The sequence below is a fragment of the Chlamydotis macqueenii genome, chromosome 1 (assembly GCF_036417535.1).
Source record: "Chlamydotis macqueenii isolate bChlMac1 chromosome 1, bChlMac1.mat, whole genome shotgun sequence".
NCBI lineage: Eukaryota > Metazoa > Chordata > Aves > Otidiformes > Otididae > Chlamydotis > Chlamydotis macqueenii.
The window spans coordinates 196,795,267-196,815,299 of NC_141556.1; the positions used below are offsets into that span (position 1 = coordinate 196,795,267).

General features: G+C 45.2%; 1 protein-coding gene across 1 annotated transcript; it reads left to right on the forward strand.

The window, feature by feature from the left end:
• Nucleotides 1–15,927: 15,927 nt before the first annotated feature.
• Nucleotides 15,928–16,947, forward strand: LOC104482199 (gap junction beta-2 protein). Its single transcript, XM_010123622.2, has one exon. The coding sequence runs from the start codon at nt 15,928–15,930 to the stop codon at nt 16,603–16,605; it is 678 nt and encodes a 225-aa protein (XP_010121924.1). The 3' UTR covers nt 16,606–16,947.
• The last annotated feature ends 3,086 nt before the right edge of the window (nt 16,948–20,033 follow it).

Here is a 20,033-nt window from a genome sequence, read left to right on the forward strand (position 1 = left end):
TTCAGTTAGCTCTGCCCTGTGACCAGAAGTGATGGAGAAAAAAATCCCCAATGTATTTACATATATAAAGAAGGAAATTAATAATGAAATTGATAATTATGTCACCCAATTGTGCTGGCAGGTGGGGGGGCGGGTTCAGCTATCTGCGCTGGATCAGAGACACGAGGGGTTTGCTCTCGGGAGACAGACAGGCCCTCTGGCACGGAGCTGGACAGTGTGCCCGCACCCAGCAGAGGGGAACAGTGACAGCCAGAGACACCTTCCTATTTCTTGTAAGGAAAAAATGTGGCATCAATAAGAGTAACTTATTCACTTGTCACAGACATATGAAATCGATAACCTAGAACCACTTTGTGTGATATTTCACAGGACTTAGGGATGAAAGGGGAATACCACATAACTCAGGTTTCCCTCCTCACAGCCAAGGGAGATAACCTCCATCCCAAGACTGTTTTGTATTTATCCACTGCATCTTGCAAAACACACAGCCACGCTGGGGTTTCCTCTGGAGGGAGAGCCAGACCAGCCAAACTGCCGTCCGCACTTTCTCCCTCCGGCTTGTGGCCTTTCTGTTCTTCTTCCCCACACCGGTGTGGGGTTGACATGGGGGGAGACCCCTTCTTCACCCCCCTGACCCCTCCAGTGACACCAAAAAGAGGAGCTGTGGGTGAACTTGCAGGTCATAGTGGAAGGCACCCGGTGAATTGAAGAGCCTGGAGGGCTGGGTGGCAGCTAGGTGGACGTTTTCTTTATTGCAGCTCTGAATGTAGGTGGCTGACATTTATTTAAATCCTATCAAGCACCTAAATAGTCTCTTGGAACTCATCCCAAAACCTATCTAACCCCTTTATCACTGTGTAGGAAAACCTTGATTAGCAATCAAAGGTTTTGGCAGTCAAAGACATCCTACCAGCTACTCATGAACCCAAGGGAGCTCCTCAGATCCACCGCTGCTGGAGCAGGACTGAACCGAAGGATGATACAGCCACGCATCCCAGGGCCTGAATGGTCTTGCAACATCGGCTGGTTCACGGATGATTCATCAGCTTCATTTACTCCTCATCAAGCTAACTCTCACTCTTGGTTTGTTTTTTGGTTTTTGGTTTTTTTAGCAGTTCTGGTATTATGCACCCTCTTACACTGAAGAGCTGGGAGGCATTATCCAATTGACCACTGAAGAATAACCACCTATTAAACATGATTAAAAACCAGCAGCAAATGCATTTTTTCCTAATGGAACTGTTAGAAAGAAATGTTACTTTTTTTTTTTTCCACACACACAAACCAAGCAAAAAAGTAAATATCAGAAATGAGAGGACACACAGCCCAATCTGCAAATCTGAAGAAGCAGAATCAAATTCACCCGGGTCATCCCTGAAGTGTATGTGTCTGGCACGGCATGTTTGAAAGATAAGGGCTGTCTGGTTTTGCTTGGGCTTTTTCTATACCAGAAAGGCTGTTTGGATTAACTAAATGAATTTTATATTTATCTTGATAAATTCCTGGAAAACTCCTGTGCTTCAATTAGTCTAAAGCTTGTATGCATTACTTTAGCTTAATTTGGTAAGCCATCAGTGCTGCTCAACCAACTTGAACACTGGATAAACTCTTAGCAGTAGCCAAGCTCAGCAAGACTGTCAGCAAAAGCCTGGATATGAGTTATTTTCAGGTTTAACTGTTGCTTTTGGGAGGAAGTTCTTAAATTTTCAGCTCCTGAAAATAAACTATGCTTGAGAGGTCACTTTTCCACTTGTGTGGACACACGTAATGTGTTCCTCAGGACACACTTCAGCGAGGCACCTCTGAGAGCTTTCCTCCGTGTCCCCCTGGCATGGCTGCAGGGTTCCCTCAGGGCTCGTTCTGCACCACAAGTCCACCTGGGATCCATGGAAAAGGAGCACCCCGAAGGAGTCTGTCAGTGTGCTGCGGACATGCTTGCATGCACTTGGGCATGATCTGGCACCTTGCAAAATGCCTCCTTTCCTGATGGAGCTGGCTGGATAGTTGTCTGCCCCTCTGGGTACCCACAAGGGTCTGTCTCCCAACAAGGATGAAACACAGACCTGTATTTCCTTTAAACTGCAGGGTTCAATCCCACATCTCTCCTTCAATACCACATCTCTCCTTCCCGAGGCTGGCAGAGAGATGTGGAGGGAGGGATGGAAGAAGAAACACTCTTCACTCCTGTTGGACACTGAGCAGAAGGACAGAGAGCACGCAAGACAGGTCTTGACTCATCTAGTGGTTAAGATTGGCAGCTAGGAAAGGGTAACACTACTTCTAAGTCCTATTTGCGGGCTTTTATTCAGCGTTTACTGTAAAATGCATAAACAGTCCTAGGAGCAGAGACTCCAGAGCCTCCTCCCCTTTCCATCCTCCCTAAATGCTAGGCTGAGTCTCATAGTCCTTAGGGAACGTTCTCCTGCAAATTATCTTGTTCCCTCCCCATGTCCTTTTGTCCTGCTGACTTTTGTTCCTCTCTGCCCAGACGGATAAATTATGAGGGAGTGGTGGAGACCAACATCAGGCTGGGCTAACCTCGAGCCTGGTGGTTATGGCACTGTGTGGGGAGTAGGAGATAAAGGTGTGAGTCCCCTCAAGGTCAAGCAAAGTAAAAATCTCCAATTCTTGTGTGAGTTTGAGAAAAGGTAAGAATGTTTCTATGCTAGCATTTTAACTGGGTCCAGGAACATGTTGCAGGAGTGAATCCCCTGACTATCTCCACTTTGGTGTTTTGGTTCACACTGAGCAATCGGCTTGGGTCTCTTTTGGATTGAGCAAAACTGGAAAACACACTCCTGGAGAACAGCTCCTGTGCTGCAGCTGCCCCGGCAGTTGGTTCATGGGGACTTGTTCTGCAGCAAACTCTCTAGATATGTGTGCGGTGTGACTGGGCGGGTCCTCAGCACCATCTGCTTCATAGGCTGCTCTTGCTGGGCTGCAGTAGTTGCTAATATCTGTAGCTGTGGGAAAAGATGTGGGAGTGTCTTCCATGCCAAAGGAGCGGCTTCTGGGCTCCACATCCAAAGGGATGGTCTAACCTCAGGAGAGAGCGGTGAGAGTACACCCCCACATTGGCACAGCTCACAAGCCCTCCCTAGCTGCCCCGGGGTGTGGTAGGGAAATGAAATGCTTACCAGAAAGTGCTGCATTTCAGAAATCTGGCCCGTAGCTTCTAGGGCTCATGGAGAGCATTTGGGTGCCTTTCCCTGTATCTCCCTTTGCCCTCTGGAATTTCAAAGAGAGCACAAGTTGTTTTGTTCCCAAAGCCAGACTGTGGCTCCAACTCCACCATAACACATCAAATGAGCAAAAGGAAAAAGAAAAAAAAAATTAACTGTTTTTATTAATCTTGCTGTTATTTTAACATCAGCAGGCAGTGCCATTACACTAGTGAGTAGTGTTGGAAGCGTGCTGAGTGCCGTAAAAAAGAAAAAGAGATGCAAATGCAATTAAGCAGGCCAACTGGAGCTGTGCGTAGCTAAAAGGGCATGAACAATCTTGGTTCTTTGCCAACACTACATATCTCTGAAGTTATAGACATGCATGTGTATTTTGCTGATTTACAGGCAAAATTCCTGTTCCCAGGATGTACAATAGGCTACATGAAAATGCAACATGTCTTGACACAAGAATGACTTCACCTGAGACTGCAGTTTGGAAACAAAGTGTTTCAACAGCAATTGCAATCCCTGGTGGGAACTGGAAACCCTGCACCTTCTGATCTTGCCTAGAATTTCCTTGTAGCTTCACGTAAGTGCTGTCGATCAGAATAATTTCCAGTAGATTCTATCTCTTTTGAAATAATAGAAACTACTGCAATTGATTTATGAGCACTCTCGTCTGACACTTTACCCATAATAATAAAATACCTAGCAGTAAAACATCTTCTGTGGTTTAGACCTGATTTATTTTACATTTTTTTCCACAAGCTAGACATGTACAAAGTTGCTGTCAGGTTGGTTTAATCCCATTTTTCTGTTATTCAAACAAAGCTCCTTGTACAACTCAGGCCATCAGCCAGCCTGTATTGTGCAAACGCCAGTGGGGCCACTGTTCCCCAGGCCAGTCCTAAGAGGTGAGTCCCACTGTGAATGCCTCCTGGCAATGCCTGATCGCCTTTAGGTTTTGAACTCTACAGCCTGTGGGTCACCAGGACCTGAAATTTGCCTCTTTTCTCCTCTCCATTTTCTCTGAAAGCCCAGCATATTTGGGAAATGGCCTTTTCCTGCTTTTTACTTCTGCAAAAATGCAAGCATCGCTATGTGCCAAGGCAGCCCAACACTCTGTTCCCCTGTGCTGCCTTGACCAGGAAAGACATCCCAGTCCTTCACAGTGCCATACTGGGAAGGCGCTGCATACACAGGTGGGGACAAGAGAGAAATCGAGGCGTAGGCAACAGAGGGACTGTGAGCCCGGGGCTGTCACTGGAATCAGACAGAGCAGCATGGGACAAAAGCGAGTCTGACAAAAGGGTTGGGAGTCACTCTGAGCCTCTCTTGAAGGGCATCCTAGCACAGCTATGATCTCTGTCTTGGCAGCTGTGAACAGCCTGTGTGACACACCGGAGTGTATGTGACTGTGCTGGAGAGCAGGGACATGGGACAAGCGTGGGCTGAGCCAGGAGGGATTCTGGTAAGGAAATCCCAGCTAACACAGCATTGTGTGCACTCAAAGTGTGGGGTTCAGGCATTTCCCCTTGAGGGTGCCCCAAATCCCTCCAACCTCTCTTTCAAAATGTTACTCTTTTATGTAGTCAGATAGCAAGGGAATACATTTTTTTTTTCCATAGTCAATTTATTCTGCCACCCACCATTTACTCATTAAAAAAGCCAGTTCATACAGGAACCACCATTTGGGTGCTGAGAAAGAATCTCAAATAAGAGCGAGCAGCAACCTGTCAGAAATTTATTTATTGACAAAAGAAATGATCTACTGACCCATTAAAATATGCCAGCAAGTCACCAAGTACCTGCTTCACTGGAGCCCTTGACTTTTAGCAGTGAGCATTGAGAGTACATGGGGTCATGCAAATATTGCTAAAGACAGTGGTTTTCTTGGACGTCCACCTTTCCTGCCTGCAGCAAATCCCTTTATGGTGTACTGGAATAACATGGAGAGTAAAGGTAGAAACATTCCTGACCTAACAAGGTTAATTTTTCCTTCTCTTGGGGTGTTGGTTGAAAGGAATATTTCTTGTCTCTGCTGTAGTTTTTGTAAACCTGAGTGCACACATTGCTTAGGAACAATTTCAGAGGCATTTCTGAGGAGATGCTGTGTGGTTCTTTGTCATTTCTTGGCATGATGGCCCTGTTTCTTCTGTGTCTACAAGATCCTTTCCCACAGATCTCTGCAATGGGCTCTGCTGGAACTTCCGCGATTAGCAGCATGATGACAAGCAAGGTGGAGAGATACTGGTATCTAGAACGTTACCTTCCCTGGGGCTCCACCACCCTTTGGAGCCAGAAATCAAGGACTCCTTCCTTATATTAATTTAGCAGTAATTACTGCTCCACTCCTGAATGATTTGGTCCCTTTGGCTTGGTCCAAGTCTAGCTGATTCAATCTAAGTGTAGACTTGGTAACCTCCTGAGCTCCTTTCTCTGGTTCTGTGCAGCTCAAACACACTGGTAGCTGCACAGAAATCCCGGAAAGATCTTTCAGGGAACATCCTGGCAGTTTGCAGTTTATCTTTTCCTTTCAAATAAGCCAATACAACTGTCTTCTCAAAGAGCTTGGAAGCCACATTCCACTGTCCGAGTCAGGTCCAGGGAACACCCTTTCTTCCCTCTGGGAGTATTCTGCACACCAGGGACCTCTTGGTCCTCAACAAAAAGAAATGTAGAAGTGGGACAAGTTCTCAGTTTTTCCAGTCTGTGGCAGCTGCTGACAAAAAGACTGGGGAGAGTAACAGGGCTGAAAAGACACTGTCCTTCAGGCAAGAAAAAGGGGCTGTTAGGAAAGTTAGGACTGAGAAGCACAAATGTAAAGTTTGTAAGGATGTCAGAGAGAGCCTAAAATAGCAGACAGACAATTCAGACTACCGGGGGAAAAGTTCCAGGGATTTCTTCACCAGCAACCATTGTACCCCATGTTCAAACTGTTCTCCACCTCTTATTGCACAAAGCCAGGGAAGAGCCAGTATCCTTATTCCTCTCCAACCTGTTACAGACAAGTGCTATGAAACTTTGATGAATACAAACCAACAACCACTTCACCCTTCCTGTGGCTGTTGTCAATGATTTATACTGTCATAAATTACTGACTCTTTTAATTAACTGCTGGCTCAGTCCCTAGCTGTTATCTCCAACTGTAGACTAAAATTATCAGTAAGGATCAAAAATCATAAACACTGACCATTATCTGGCCCTTAAATATTGAAAGTCCATCTATTTATACTGAACATTTCTTTATCACCTGTAGAAGTGCAGTGAAGGAACATAGCAAAACCAGAAAAATTAGCACATGAGAAGGGTCACACTTACTGGCTCAGGGACATTTTAGTGAACTGCAGAATAATTATTTTAGTAAAAAGGGTTTTTGTTTTGTTTTGCTTTTTTTTTACTTATGCTAGCAAGGTTTCTAATATTTCCCCTGTTTTTGCTCATATGTTTGTTTTTCAGGTTTGACATATCAAATACACTAGCTGAGACTTGCGCTACTAGCCTGGGGCTTGTGTATGCCATAGAACTCAGAAGAGTCCTTCCAAGCAGCAATACCGTGCTGTAGTCCAGCCCCACCTCCCCAAACCCCAGCAAAGCAGGATCTGCCTTCCTCTGACAAAGGAAGCTGCCTGCAGCTCAACAGCATTTTTGTGTTCTTTGCTATTTGCTTTTGTGTCTGGTTGTTTCGGGTCAGCAGAATCATTCCACTCTGCTGGTAACATTTCCCTCTTAGGTATGAGGTAGCGTACAGGTCATCAATGGTATTTTTTCAAGTTTGTGGAACATCAGTGAGTAGACAATATCTGAGTCTTTCCTTAATGCTGTTTGGTGTCCAGCATAGACAGTGATAAACCATAGCTGTCACTTAAAAAGCACTACTCCCAAAGAGGAGGAGTGCATCTGGGCAGGTACTACTACCTCACCTGTTCTGTGCTCTTTAAAGTGCGTGTGGCTTGTAGTTTCCCAGTGCAACCTCAGTTACTTTAAGTGGCAAGCTTCTGTTGACCTTCCCAGCACATGTACAACCTGGGAATATACCCTTTTCCATTATATACTCAGTGGTCCTTGGCCAAATAGGTCTTCCTGAAATCTACTTCAGCTTCCTTTATTATTTCCTGCACAATGCAGCACCTCACAGTCTTGCATAATTTCTGTTGACTTTCCAGCTCCAAATTATTGCCCATTGACTAACAGTCAAGCTCGAGCATGCAGCTGCCTCTGCTAGGTTTTCTGTCATGACAGGAGCTCTCTGGATGTTTTCTCTGCACGGGGGCACTAGTGCCAGCTTTGCATGTAGTGTTGTGTGCTTCAGTGCCCAAGAGCTCTGCAGGCACTGTAGATTTTCTGTAATCAGCATCACTGTCTCACCCTGTCAGACTGTGCTCTTCTTGAATTTGCTCCACTGAGTATAGGTGGCCTTCAAAAGTCAGAAGATTTTGAGCATTCTCCAAATTATGTGCATAACCCCCTTGCAGAGTGCTAAATTACCTTCACCGCTCAGTGGTGACGGAGCTCTTGTTCTTGAATACCCACAGATAGAGAAAGAACTGCTTGGCTTTGACGTGTGAAAGAGCCATCTGATGGGATGAGTGACAGGTGCTGTTTGACAAGTAGTCGAATTGCCAGGAGAAAAAAAAGTCTAAAAATGAGGAATGCAGAAAAACTAGGGAATGAAAAAACAAACAGTGGGCATTTGAGAATTTGACTTGTTCTTCTTTCCTGGGACGCTGCCCAGATGCATCCCATATGGCTTCATGAGCATGGTCCCAGGGGCATTGCTCCAGTGAGTGCCACTGGACACGGGGATGCCATCCAAGGGGCCCTGGGGTTGCAGATGGCTGAGTGCGCCACACAGATACATGATCTCCAGGTCACAGCTGTAATCCAGCACAAATCTGTTGGTGGAATATGTTGGTGTGGGCTTGACTGTAGTTTCTGCCTGGAAAGCTCTTTGAAATAGCCACTGCTTTTCTTTCTTTCTTTCTTTCTTTTTTACAGCATGAGGTTTTAACTGCAGCCCTTTAGTTCCTCATGACTCTTCCTTCCCAAACCCAGTTCAACTCCCTTGTCTCTGATTAGCTTAGCAAAAGGAAGTGTTTCCCATTATATATTTGCATTCAAGAAATGACTTGGTCAATATGATGCATACATAGGTGCAAACAGGTCGTTACTGAATCATCCTATTCTTGTTTTTAATCTGATTCAGGACTTGCACTTTGAGACCTCAGCAAGTTCTGCTGGGTTAGTCACGTAGTCAGTGATCTGAATATTGATGAAAGGAACATGAGAATGCACTTTATTCTGATTGAGTTAAAACAATGCAAAACACGTGAATGCAGCCCACTGCCCACTGAGGCATCACACAGCATTCTTGGATGCTGCCTGCTCTCCCCTTCATCACCCTTGAGCTCCCGTCACCGAGTCCAACAACTCACAGCAGAAATTTTAATTCTGACACTCCCTTCCCATGTCTTCCCCTTCCCTCAGAGGGATGTACAGGATCAGTCCTCCCATTGTGGGTGTCCAGCCTCTCCTCAGGCTCCACTGGCACTACCCTTTGTACTTTGCAGCCTGTATGGCTGCTCCACCAATCCTGCCTTCAGCAATTTCTCTCCCCAGGCTCCAGCATTTGCCATTGACATCTCTCATTGGCTTCTTCCCATTCTAATCTGTGATTAAGTAAACTAATGTGGGTGTCTTCTATGCTCGGTGTGCTCCAAGAGATACAGAAGAACAAAACCTTTTCAGATAAAAGTGTTCTTGGCAAACCTGATAAAACTTTGTCTGAACTCTGGTAGTGCATTTACAGACATGCAGTATGCACAACAAAGGGTGAGAATTAGTCAAAAGTAAGGTCTGGCTCTAGCTCTAGCCAGTACCCTGCACCCCTCTCCTTTGGGGAGGGATTATTCCTGAGGGACAGTGGAAAGCACCTTCCCAGAAGCAAAGAAAATAGTGACCCTCTTTTATAAATCCTCCTCTGACTGTCAGTGTCTGGCCCTGTGGAGCATCTTCTTGATACAGCTGCTGGTGAAATGGGACCCTCTCTGTGAAAAGGTGTCATGCCACCTCTCTCACATGAGACTCCACTACCCTCTCCCAAAACATTTTTTTTTTAGCAACAGATAGGAAATACGGGTCCTACCCACCAACCCTGGTTTACCTGTGAAGGGGTTTGAGCCTTTGTGCACAAGCAGGGGCTGCAGAGCTGGGGGCAGTGGAGACCCCGTGAGCTGTGAGGTCGGCCAGGGCAAGCAAGCTGGACGAGCCAGGTGCCCCCCATAAGGGAAGAGGTGGCAGCCCTGGGAAGATGTCTCTGGAGCTGCAGGACTTGGCCAAAGGACCTGGGAAGTTGCGGGAGCCATACTAATCTATTCAAATTAGGGGGAAAAGCAAACAGCCAATAACAAATTTCTGCTTGCCACAGGGGGGATGCAACAAGGGAGCGGGCAGCTGCTGACACTTGAAAGTGTCGCTTTTAGTGTTACTTTAAAGTGTCACACTGTTGGTTGTGTTGATTTTTTTTTTTTTTTTTTTTACAGCTTCATGAAATGATGAAACCTGTTTAACCTCCTTGCTACTCTGGACAACCAAGGTTTCACCAACAGGAAAGACAGAGCCCACGCTGTTTTATGGAGTAACTTTGGAGAACAACTTTGAGGAACAGTCTGGTAGAAGACAGCTCTAACTCATGGAAGTAAACTAGGTGCTATGTCCCTCTCCAGAAGCCTCCTGAATTGTTTGAAGTGGGCAGCGGACATTAAAAAAAAGCACTGCACTGCCTTTTTTTTTTCAGTGACAGAGAAGCTTTTGGAGACTGTAAGGACTATGGGATCGATGCCTGTAGCCAAAGAAGTTAGAGTGACCTACAGCAACATTGATATCAGCCAGGATCTTTGCAGCCCTTACATTAAGTTGGGTTTTAAAATCATATTAAGTGCTGGTTTTGCACTCAGACCAGCCTCATATTCTCTGATCTTCCTCCTACAGCACTTAACCACAGGGATATTTTTATCAAAATTGTTAAAAAAGCTGAAAGATGGTAAAGTAGCAAACAAAGTATTCATGTCAAACAACAAAAGTTTGTTCTTTGTAAATAAAATGTTACTTGAAAATGACACATGAGCCCATTTTTTCCGTGCAAGGAGGGAGGAGGCAGAGTGTACTGAACACAGGGGCTATGTAAGCGTTAAGAACTCAGTGTTGTATAGTAGACATGGAAGCTACGTCTTTATGGACCTGAGCTCCCAAGACCATGCATTTGTACTAGCCAGGTCTTGCCAACAATACTTCAGGCTATAAAATGCAAAGGCTTATTTTTTAAAGGCTGGGAGGGCAATTAAAGTGAATATGAAAATAATGGCTGGGTACCTAATATTCAGACACTAACATGCATGTAAAGATATTGAAGAAGACAAAATGGTTTGTTCAAAAGCTAAACAAGGATGGTATTTTTGGTCTTAATATGACTAAAACAAGTGTTTGAAAAGTAAATGCAGAGACCAACTGGTTACACATGCTGAGTTGAACTGGGAAGGTGCTTTTATTGCTGATGTTAGTGAAAAAATGTCAAGTGTAACACATTTAGCTCAGCCTCAAAGAAATGAGAACTATTTCCAAAGTACAATCTGAGTCTATAGCTGTATTTCCAGTTGATTAACAACAATCATGCATGACAAGTAGCAAGCAAGCTGCTAGGTGTTGAAAGAGCCTGATTCTAAGCTAAGTGAATAAGGAGGCTGCTACACATAGGAATTAGGAAAAAATCAAAATGCTTGTGAATTGCACATTATAAAAGTGACGCTTCATGGTAGTCAACCATGCGGAATAGCAGAAGATCTTATCCAGTGTGAGTAACTGGATAATAAAATGGCAAATGAACCCCAGTGCCTACTGCTGCAAACTAATACACAGTGAAGAAATTAATCCAAAGTACACCTGTTCAAGTGTATTGGCATATATGTACCCCCGTACATACTGTTGTAGTTTCTAGAAATGCTTGGGAAATAATCTTGTAGTGACTATGAACAAGTCCAATAATTCCACCTGACCATGCGGAATAGCAGAAGATCTTATCCAGTGTGAGTAACTGGATAATAAAATGGCAAATGAACCCCAGTGCCTACTGCTGCAAACTAATACACAGTGAAGAAATTAATCCAAAGTACACCTGTTCAAGTGTATTGGCATATATGTACCCCCGTACATACTGTTGTAGTTTCTAGAAATGCTTGGGAAATAATCTTGTAGTGACTATGAACAAGTCCAATAATTGCTTTGAGGTGTCTGAAAAATGAAAACAAGTAAATAGGAATTACTGTGCATATATAAACTGTGCAGGTACTTGGATTGCTCTTGTAAAAAAGGCACAAAAAGTTGTGATGAGGATAATAAAGATATATAACATGGCACAGATTCAACAAATTAGGCCTTTCAGCACAGAATAAAAGGATGGAAAGAGGATATAACAGAAGTTTATGCATTCATGGAGGAGATGAACAGGGAAATACAATTAGCTATTACTCCCAATTGTGAGGACTCAGGAATGTCCCGTGAAATTATGTAAGACCAGGTTTACAGTACATGAAACAGTTTTTTTTTTTCACCACACATAATTAAGCTATGGCATTAATTACTCCAAGATCTTGTGGATTTTGAGATATATATGAGATAAATATTCAATACTTATATCATCCAGATACAGGTGACATCAAAACATGGCTAGACAAAGCAGAGAGCAAAGCAAGGACTATTAAAAGCACAGATCCAGACAGAGCCTCTGGACGTGCCTGGGGCCTATTGAGTGAAGAGTTCTTGTAATTGTTATCTACACAAATTACTAGATCAAGCTTAAATTTTATTTAAATCCCTACTGATGAAAGCATTTCTACTTCCAGACACGTCTCATAAAACCAAGCTCAGTACTAAGTGCAACATACAGGACAGATCTTCACTTCAATATACAGAAACTAACACACCATTTTCAGAAGCATTTTATATATACTTAGACAAGTTTTTACTATCTCACAAGTCATACGCACAGTATCTCACCACCTTCTAGCTTTTCTATGCACTCTCTTTAACACAGCATTCTTTTCTGGTAGGATTTTTGGTCACAGTATCTTAAAAAGCAAATACTCTTTACTGTGTTGTGATTAAGCATCATTTAATAGAAGTCATCCTTGGTTGGATGCTTTGGGTGAAGTGCAGGCTGTGTGAAGTGGACCTGAGCCTGACAGCGATACTGGGTGTATCTTACAATCAAAGCCCAATGGGCTGCAGTACTGATCCAACTGATTCATGCCTGGCTGGCCATGGCCTCCATGCTCAGAAACTTTCCTTAAAGCTGGAGTTTAAAGGACACTATAACTAGGAGAGGCCTGTTTTATTTTTTTTTTTATTGTCAACAACAGAGCTCAAACTCCAGAAAAATAACACCTAGTGACTTTTCACATGGCAAGTAACTCTTCTTCTATCCACTCATTATACTTTCTGCTAGATTATTTTCTCTCACAGAAACAACTTTAGCCCTTTCCTTTGTGTGGTGGCAGTGAAATCAAGGTTGTGCACACTAGTGAGGATACCAGGAAAGTTTCTTACAACTGTAAGAAAGCCCAGAAGATTTCAAAGGGAAAACAACTGTAAGTCTTACTTCTGCTCTTAGCTGCCTGCCGCCCTTGTTATCCCTACATCTGCCTCCAAGATCATTCAGTTTGTTGGTATCAAATTAGCAGTTAGCTTATCTGTTCCTTGTCTTCCAAACTCAAGGTCTCCGAGGTTTCTTTCTCCAGCCCTGTCTCACCCTACAGAAAGCTTCTGGGAGCTGCATTTTATCTGCCCGTTGTCCGAATCGGTGCACGGTGACGATTTCCCCGGGCTGGGGGGTTTCGGAGGGACCCGCAGGACTGGATTTCCCTCCGGGACGTGTTTTCTACTGACACAGGGGAACCAATCCCGGCCCAGGGCCGCGTTTGCGGGGTACCGAGCCCGCTCTGCCCGATGCTCGTCCCTTGGCAGGGATCTGGGCAGGGACGTCCCGCGCGAACCCGAGGACGAGCCCCGCTCCCCTCCCTCCGGCATCTCCCGCCCAGTGCGGGGCCCTGCTCAGCCCCAGGTCCTGCCCTGTACCCGGCCCCGCCCCGGGCTTCCCACCGCCTCCGCGGGTGGCCTGAGGAGAGGGGCGCGGGCCTGGGGCGGGCGAGGGGCGGGCTAAAAGCGGCGGCAGGTGAACGGGGAGGGAGCTTAAAGCTCCGAGGCGGCGAGTTTCGGACCAGCTGCTCCGCAGGCACGTCCGGACCCGGGAGCGGAGCAGCGCAGCGCGCCCGTCGGTCGCGTCCCGGGTGCCGAGCCGAGCCGTGCCAGGTGAGGGTCCGGCTGTGCTCTCCCCCCCGAGCAGGTCAGGATGGGTGAAGTATGGCGGAGGGGAGCCCGGGCCGGGGACGTCCGCAGGGGGCCGGGATTGAGGCGGCCGCAGGCAGCGGAGCGGGGCCGGGGTAGTCACGGCGCGGCCCCGTCCCCCGGTTGTCTGCGAGGTAGCCGGGCTGGGGTGGGGACCAGCCGCCCCCAGACTGGCCGAGGCGGCCGGGGGGCCGCGGGCCCAGGGCGGGCGGCACGTCGATGGGCCGCTCCCACAGGCCAGCCGGTTCCGGGAGGAGCCGTCGGGCCCCAGGGCCGAAACCGGCATTCGTAAGCGATTGTTCGCTGGCGAGGCCCGGCTGCAGTCCACCGCGGCGTTTCCCGCCGCGAAAGGCTCCCGCCCGCCCCGGCGCTGGAGTTCGGCGGGTGCAGAGGGAGGGGTGAGCTCACCCACCTCGGCCTGTAACCCCAAACTGGGGGTTTCGAGGGGTTTACCACACACCACACACGATGTGTTTATTGGCAGGGCGAGTGTCCCGGTAGTTTGATTCAGTCCTCACCGCCGATTTCAGTGATCCTGTAGTGGCGGGTGAGCTGGCAGAAATGTTCTCCCCCCCCACCCACCCAAACTCGCAGCACTGTTTCAGAACTGCACGGTGAGCACGCACTTGGAGCCCAGGCTGTTCGCCCCACTGGGATATACACTTCAGATGCTTTCTGTCAGTCCCGATTAGCCCCTTGTGACGGTTTCATTGACTTTATTTTAACGACTGTGCAACAGACATGAGGAAGTTCTTAACAGAAGGATACAGGTATCTGATCATAGCCTAGAGTTTAGGTCAGTGTAAAAAACGTTGCATAAAGTGCTGCCAGTTTCAGCAGAGACAAAACATGAGAAGTCTAAGGAATTCCAGCCACCTTCTCAAAGCTTTTTTTTTTTTTTTTTTTTTTTTTGTCTTACCCGATTTCACCTTCTCACATCACAGTTAATCTGACCTCTCCCTCTTGCCTCAAGGCTTGTCTGTACAAGCTGGGCCCTTGTACCAAGGGAATGTGCTGGGGCGCATTAGTCCTTTAGTTGTGTTGTTACTGCATCAGGGTAGAGAAGTTTTTTGGTTTGTTTTTTTTCTCTGTTATGTGAGAATGAGAGATTTTGAAAACTTTGACCAGTGTCGTGTTGCAAGGTACCATGCTCTCCCCACAGCACACAGCCGGTGCCAAGAGGAGACAGAGCTCTTACCCATGGCCAGCGTGACTCTCCCACTCGGCAAAGCTGAGCCCTAGCCTTGAAGGATGATGGACTAGCTGTGCAACTTCTCAGCTCTGGTTTCAAAGTGTTTTGTCCAATTCAGTGATAGTTTCCAAATGGCTGCAATCAGTGAAAGCTGAGCCCCGAGACTGAATTCTAACTTCAATAAAACTTACATTTAACTTTCAAAGGGGCAAAGGGTGTGGATTTTAGTTTTCAAGAGCAGGAGGAAAGCTGAAATGGAGCTTCCCTGAAGTTTGACCTCCTGTTTATTCTGCTGGGGTGTGATAGCATCTAGAAAATCAACATAAACTCTTTCGCTGAGGGCTTTTTCCTCCCAGCTCTATGGCTCTGCTTGTCTCCTTTTTGGATGAGATAGCAATGAATGTGGAAGGGCAGGCTCTGCAGTAACTTTCTTTGCCTGTTGGTTTGTGCTATATATGCACGCAGCCCTTGCAGAGCCAGCTTGAGGCTTCTCAGCAGTGTTGGCAAAATGAAATACTGCACTTCAGAGATGAAGGGCTTGCCAAGAAAGGGGCATGTCTGAGCTACAGCAGAAAGCCTTGGAGGCCTGCTGAAGGTGTCTGGGAGGAGCGAGGGCTTCTGCTGAAGAAGGCCAAGTAGTACTTACCTTGGCAGCAAAGAAAGCACCAGCCCAGCCTTCTAGGGCTGTAGCACTGTCAAAGAAATCCTATGAAAACTACTAGAGAAGTCTCTACTTTGTCTAGATGTGGCCTTAATGTGTGCAGTGATAGTAGTTTTTGTTGCTTTGGGAAATATACTGAGGGGCAAAACATTGATGGGAGTCAACCACAGAAAAGGAAATATCTCAAGGAAGGGAAGGAAGGCATAGAGGATGCACAGAAGAAATGTATTTGAAGATGTAACTTATTTCCTGACCAACGCCTTGTTGAGAAGTATATCAAGGTATGCTTATCCCATTATAAATACATGGAAGGAGAGAGTTTAATAATCTGCTTGAATCCATAAACACATGGGTGACATTCATGAGAGTGACTTGCATTTGCCTATGACTCTTCAGGGAGTTCTAGGAAGTCCTCTTGTTCGTAGAAGGTCTAGAGCTGATTCTTCACCCTTTGAAAACTGACCATATGTTATATTATGTCATCCTGCAGGTAAAAGGACACAGAAAAGAAGATGGACTGGGGAACTCTGCAGGCTGTTTTAGGAGGTGTAAATAAGCACTCCACCAGCATTGGGAAGATATGGCTCACAGTCCTGTTCATCTTCCGTATCATGATCCTGGTTGTGGCTGCAGAGAGAGTCTGGGGAGATGAACAACAAGACTTTGTCTGCAACACACTTCAGCCTGGGTGTAGAAATGTTTGCTATGATCACTTTTTCCCCATCTCTCACATCAGACTCTGGGCCCTGCAGCTGATCTTTGTTTCCACACCTGCGTTGCTGGTAGCCATGCATGTAGCTTACACTAGACACGAGAAGAAAAGGCGGTTCAGAAATGGTGAGAAAATTGATATTGAAGAGCTGAAAAATGAAAAGATTCATATTCGAGGCCCCCTGTGGTGGACGTACACCAGCAGCATCTTCTTCAGGATTGTCTTTGAAGCAGTTTTCATGTACGTATTCTATTACATGTACGATGGGTACCAGATGCCTCGCCTGGTGAAGTGCAATGCATGGCCCTGCCCCAACACAGTGGATTGTTTTGTGTCTCGGCCCACTGAGAAAACTACATTTACTATTTTCATGCTTGCTGTGTCTGGGATCTGCATGATGTTGAATCTGGCTGAGTTGTGTTACCTAGTGATAAAACTTTGCATGAAAGAATCCAGGAAGACAACGGCTTTAAAGTAATTCCCTAGTTTCAGTGTTTCCTAGCTTCCTATTTACCTCAAACTTTCTTAGGTGTCAGAAAACAATTGGCAATATTTTCACACTTGAGGAAAAGGATAAAAATGAAAGTACATATGTGTTTTAGAAATGATAGCCTCCCTGGGAAGCTGCCACTGAGTCAGGTTTTAAAGATCATGAGCTAATGCAGTATTCCTACATCCACAAATAGAGAGAGCAACTTTTCGGCAGTAGCTTTTCCAAGTGTGCCTACTGTTGGGATTCTGTTGTTGCGACAGAGTCACTTTTCAAAAAGTGGGAGTGGAAAGGCCCAGAGAAGACTGCAGTGCTTACAAGAGAGCCAGAAATCACAGACATACTATGTCATCTTTAGAGGTGAGCCAATAACAAAGGATTTCAGTCAAAACCGGAGTGAAGGGTTTTGGGGGGGAACTTATGCCTTGTGAAAGGGAAGAAGACAAGGAGGTGATTGTGTTTACAGCAAGTGTCCTATTCTCTTTCTTAAGCATTCTGGAGAGCAAGGAAAGGGCCTAGGAACACAAGTACTCCATGGCAATGCATGCTGTCAGGTCTGCTAGGCACCAGCAATGGTTTTTATCTTTTTATCTCCTCACATGCACTGAGGAGCATCTCCTGCAGGGTTGGGGGTGGCCAGTCTCAGCTGCTTGTGGATGTCATTAGGTCAGTGCTGCCTCCCTCCACTCACAGGGGCTGCAGCAGCGGGAGGAATGAAGTTTATTTTGTCATTCTCTTGGTCAGGTGAAAAAAAGGATTGTCACCTCTGAGGTGTCTTTCTCCTTCTCTTGTTCTCCCCCAACACTTTGTGAAGAATCTCAGTATAGGAGTTTTTATTCGATGAAAAGACTTTATCACCTGACTGTGCCTCCTTCAGCTGTGTACCTTAAAAAGCTGCTTTTTTTTTTAAGTAAAAGCCAAGAAAAATTTCCTGTTTTTTCATTCTGTTGTCCAAAATAAGTGCTTCAACACTTACAGCATGATATGCAGTAGGTTGCACCTACTGGTGCTCCTTCCGTCAGTCCTTTCTTCCTATCCACCCTGCACAGCTTTTCTTCATAAAAGCAACTCCCTAGCTGAGGGACCTTTCAAGTGAGTCCATCAAACCACTCCCAATCTCTCTGACATTCCACACTGAGACCCTTCCTCTTTTTACAGTAGGTCTAGCAGGAATTACAGACAGCTTGCAGAACTAAAATAGCAAAGGTACCCATCAGAAATGAGGAGGAACTTGATGTATTTCTTGAAGTTCCCATTGCTGAGCTGTGAATTGTATATTAGTGACTTGAAGAACTATGTGAGTCAGTCTGGTCTTGTCTCTCCAAAGTAGTCTCAAAATGTGTTTTATGCCTGTCACAGGCAGCTACACCAGCACATACAGCAACACAGATTATCTATCTCCCAAGTGCCTGCCCATTGAACCCACTTCTAGAAAACTGGCTATTTCTCCCCTTTAGCTTTAATAACTGGCTTTTCCCCAAAACCAATGAGCGCTATCTCAGCTTCTCTATTTGCATCCATCTCTTACTGTACATTTAAGTTAATCACTGTTGGAGTAAACAAAGCTGCATTAATTAAGATCCATGACCCCTCCCTGTGCACTGGAAGCGGAGCATGAACAGGCTCCCACAGCTCATGAGCTACGTCCAGTGTTGCAACTTGACTGCAGATGGAAATCTGTCATCTAAGGAGGGAGCAAGAAAAACATAAAAACACCATCTTTGGAAGCATGAACAAAAAGATGGAAAGTCATTAATAATGAGCTGAACTGGAAACTTGGACTGTGAAAACATCCTTAATTCAACTCTAAAGAACAAAGCTTGGCACATACCAGGTTTGTGCTTGGTAAAGTTCCTGCATTGTTCTGTGTACAAGTATGAAGCGAACAAACTATCTACACTCCCAGTGTTCTAGTATTACATGTCTTTTGTAACAACAGCATTTTTTTTTCTGAAATGATAATTAAAGCACTCTTGTGGTGTCTGTTTTCTGTATTACTGGTATGTGCCATGTATTACCCTAACGTGTCTAATGAAAATCTGTTTACTGTAATGGCAAACGTATGCGCCATTTACTAGCCAAAGGCTACTGTGAGGATTTTAGCCTTCTGCTGCAGGTTGGTTTTTCAATTGGTTACATTGCCTGTTATTCTGCAGACTTAATGAGCCAATAGTGGAAGGTCACATGTGTGACCCCTACCAGAAATCAAATGTGCTGCCTAAGTCGGCCTTGTACTAGCAGAACTGCAGCTGGAAAAGGCTGATGATAAATAACTTAACCAGCTCCACAGGGGAGAGAGGTTGTTTTCCCACTCTGCCTTTGAGTTTAACTGGAATTTGGAATGAGACACACTGAAACTACTAACACTAACACTATGAGGGTGTCTTCAACTAGCAGTTTGGCAATTGGATTATCACACAGGGAAAAAAGATACAAAAAGGGAAACTGTCTAGAAGTGGCCAAGAGAGGGCTTTGATCCAGAACTTCAGCAGCAGGTGCTAATGGCATATTAGGACCAGGACATATTTACTGTCTGAGATTTCTGTGTGTATTAAATTTGACTAAATAGCTGCTTTGTAGGGAAAAAAAGTTCAGATACTTCATAGGAACATAGAAATTACACCTGTTTCTACATGTGCTACATTGCATAGCTAACCTACAAATGGATTTCACACAGATTAAAATACAATGCTGTGTTGTAATCGTGCATGTTCTTTTCTGAAATACACTACAAGTGTCTACATTTTTGGCACTTGGTTCCTAGGCTCTTGTCAGAGTGAAGGCTACAAGAGTGCTGAAAACTGAAGCAGCAAATCATGACATCATCTTTTACAGTCATGACTGTAAAAGAGGCTGATTCCTCACTGTCTGTCCCGTGTAGGCAGGATGTAGCGTGTCAAATAATGTGGTAGCAGAACTGGGAAGTGTAGGAGTGGGACTGGCTAGAATTATACCGTGATTGAAATCACCATGAGAAATCACCATTGACTTAATCAAGCTAAACTTTAATCCAGAACCTTGAAACAAAACAAAAATTACAAACATGTTTGTTGAGGGTGGTGGTGGGGGAAGGAAAATTCACTGTCAACTCATAGACTCAACTAGAGAAAAAAACCCTAACTCCCATGGGAGAAAGACTGATTTAAAAGGAAATCAGAAGTATAAACATGTATTTATGACTTCTGGCTTCAGAAATACCTTTATTAAAGGTTTTCTTAGATAAAAAATCCTTCAGATGTTTTAAAGTTATCATGAGCCAATGTACTGTGTTATTTCCTATCTGACAGCAAGCACAGAAAAGACCGATGATGTGGTCCATACAGAGAACTGGTACTTGGTGAAAGAAGAACTGAACTTGGTGAAAATGAATCTTTTTTTCTCTGGTCATAATTCTCTCCCCTGCAACTCAGGCTAAT

Excerpts from the sequence above, each read along its gene's own strand:
- LOC104482199 (XM_010123622.2), top strand. The coding sequence starts at position 15,928 with ATGGACTGGGGAACTCTGCAGGCTGTTTTAGGAGGTGTAAATAAGCAC.